Below are 1491 nucleotides of genomic sequence, written 5' to 3'. Positions count from 1 at the left end.
GGGCCGCGGGTTGGACAAGCCTGATCTAAAAGATGTAAAATCTGCCTCGGTGGTGTAGTGGTTAAGGCGCTCGCGTGGTAAACAGGAGGGCGCGGGTTCGTGTGGTAGCGAACCACTCTGGATTAAAAAATGACATTGATACTAAGATTTAAATGCAGAAAACGGATGAAATCTTACCTGGCAAGCAATGTACGGGTTGCCCTGATGCCCGCTCTGGCATTGACAGTCTATGCCATGGTTCTTCGGTATACAGATGGCATAGGCAAATGGATTCTATTCATGCAAAATAAACATCCCTAAAGGGAATTTACTATGAATTTAGCTGAAAATCATGCCCACTTCTTACCTGACAAGCACGCAATGTACGGGTTGCCCTGATGCCCGCTCTGGCATTGACAGTCTATGCCATGGTTCTTCGGTATACAGATGGCATGCTCCCCACAAGAGTCTTCTTGGCATGGGTTGATACAGATCCTATTGAGGCGGTCACATAGCTTGTCTGGCGGGCAGTCTTCGTTGTATTGGCAGATTGGCTGGTAGTTCCGGACTGAAACATAGGGGTTGACAGAGAGTTTAGTATGGTTTGACAGAGGGAACTGTAACTGCTAAGGTCTTATCGTCCCGAAATCGGAGAGAGAATGACAGGATAGGCGAAAGCCAGCCGTTCCGAGAACGAGCACTATCCGTTCAGGATAAAATCCGCTCCGGGCGGGAATCGAACCCGCGGTCTGGCGCTCACAAGACAGACTGGCCCTTGAGCTATTGATTCTCAGTCCTCACCTGGTAAACATCCGACGAACCCATTGCCCTGGAATCCCTCCAGACAGGAACAGTCCGTGGCGTGGTTCTTGTTGATACACACCGCGTTAGGCGCACACGGGCTGTGCACGGCGCACGGCTTTTGACATTGGGAGTTGATACAGGCCTCGGTACTGGCGCATTCCTCATTAGAAACACAGCCCACTGGAAAGAGAAAATTGGAGTTGTCCAGATGACAAATGAAAGAAACAATCAATGAAATTTATTGACGAACTGTCCAAAATTTAGAACTTATTTGGTACAAAATATACAGGTACAAACATAGGGTTACCTAGGATACGACGAGTAATTATTGGAACCTATCTTCCAAATATGTGGGTGTGAATTATTAGAATATAAAATTTAAGAATTATTTCGGTATTATGACAATCAACTAGCATGTTGCAAGGGGTGCTTTTTTTCTTAATTCATCGATTTGAATTGTTATTTTATTTTTTAATATTTGAGATTAGGGTTAGGGTTAGGCATTTTTTTTGTCTACTTGGGTTAACAGATCCAATTGGATTAACAGTTTCTACACGGTTAAACAAACAAACATAGGTAGTAAAATAGTAAATACACACCAAGATGTTTAACTAACTACAAAGACAAATTACAAAAAAAAAAAAAAAAAGCTCAATGGTAGGTAGTGTAGGTACATTTATTTTTAGCCGGCGCGGCGAACACTTTTTT

At 43.5% G+C, this 1491-nt stretch overlaps 1 protein-coding gene across 1 annotated transcript; it reads right to left on the bottom strand.

Moving 5' to 3' along the window:
• Window positions 1-370: 370 nt before the first annotated feature.
• On the bottom strand, window positions 371-959 carry LOC113473013. Its single transcript, XM_026832780.1, has 2 exons — window positions 781-959; window positions 371-547 (listed from the first exon to the last, which is right to left on the bottom strand). Exons 1-2 carry the CDS (start codon window positions 946-948, stop codon window positions 401-403), a joined length of 315 nt encoding a protein of 104 aa, XP_026688581.1. The 5' UTR covers window positions 949-959; the 3' UTR covers window positions 371-400.
• Window positions 960-1491: the final 532 nt, after the last annotated feature.

The sequence above is a fragment of the Diaphorina citri genome, unplaced genomic scaffold, assembly GCF_000475195.1.
Source record: "Diaphorina citri unplaced genomic scaffold, Diaci psyllid genome assembly version 1.1 scaffold12362, whole genome shotgun sequence".
Lineage (NCBI taxonomy): Eukaryota > Metazoa > Arthropoda > Insecta > Hemiptera > Psyllidae > Diaphorina > Diaphorina citri.
Note: the sequence above shows the minus strand (reverse complement) of the source record. Positions and strands in the feature narration are given on the sequence as shown.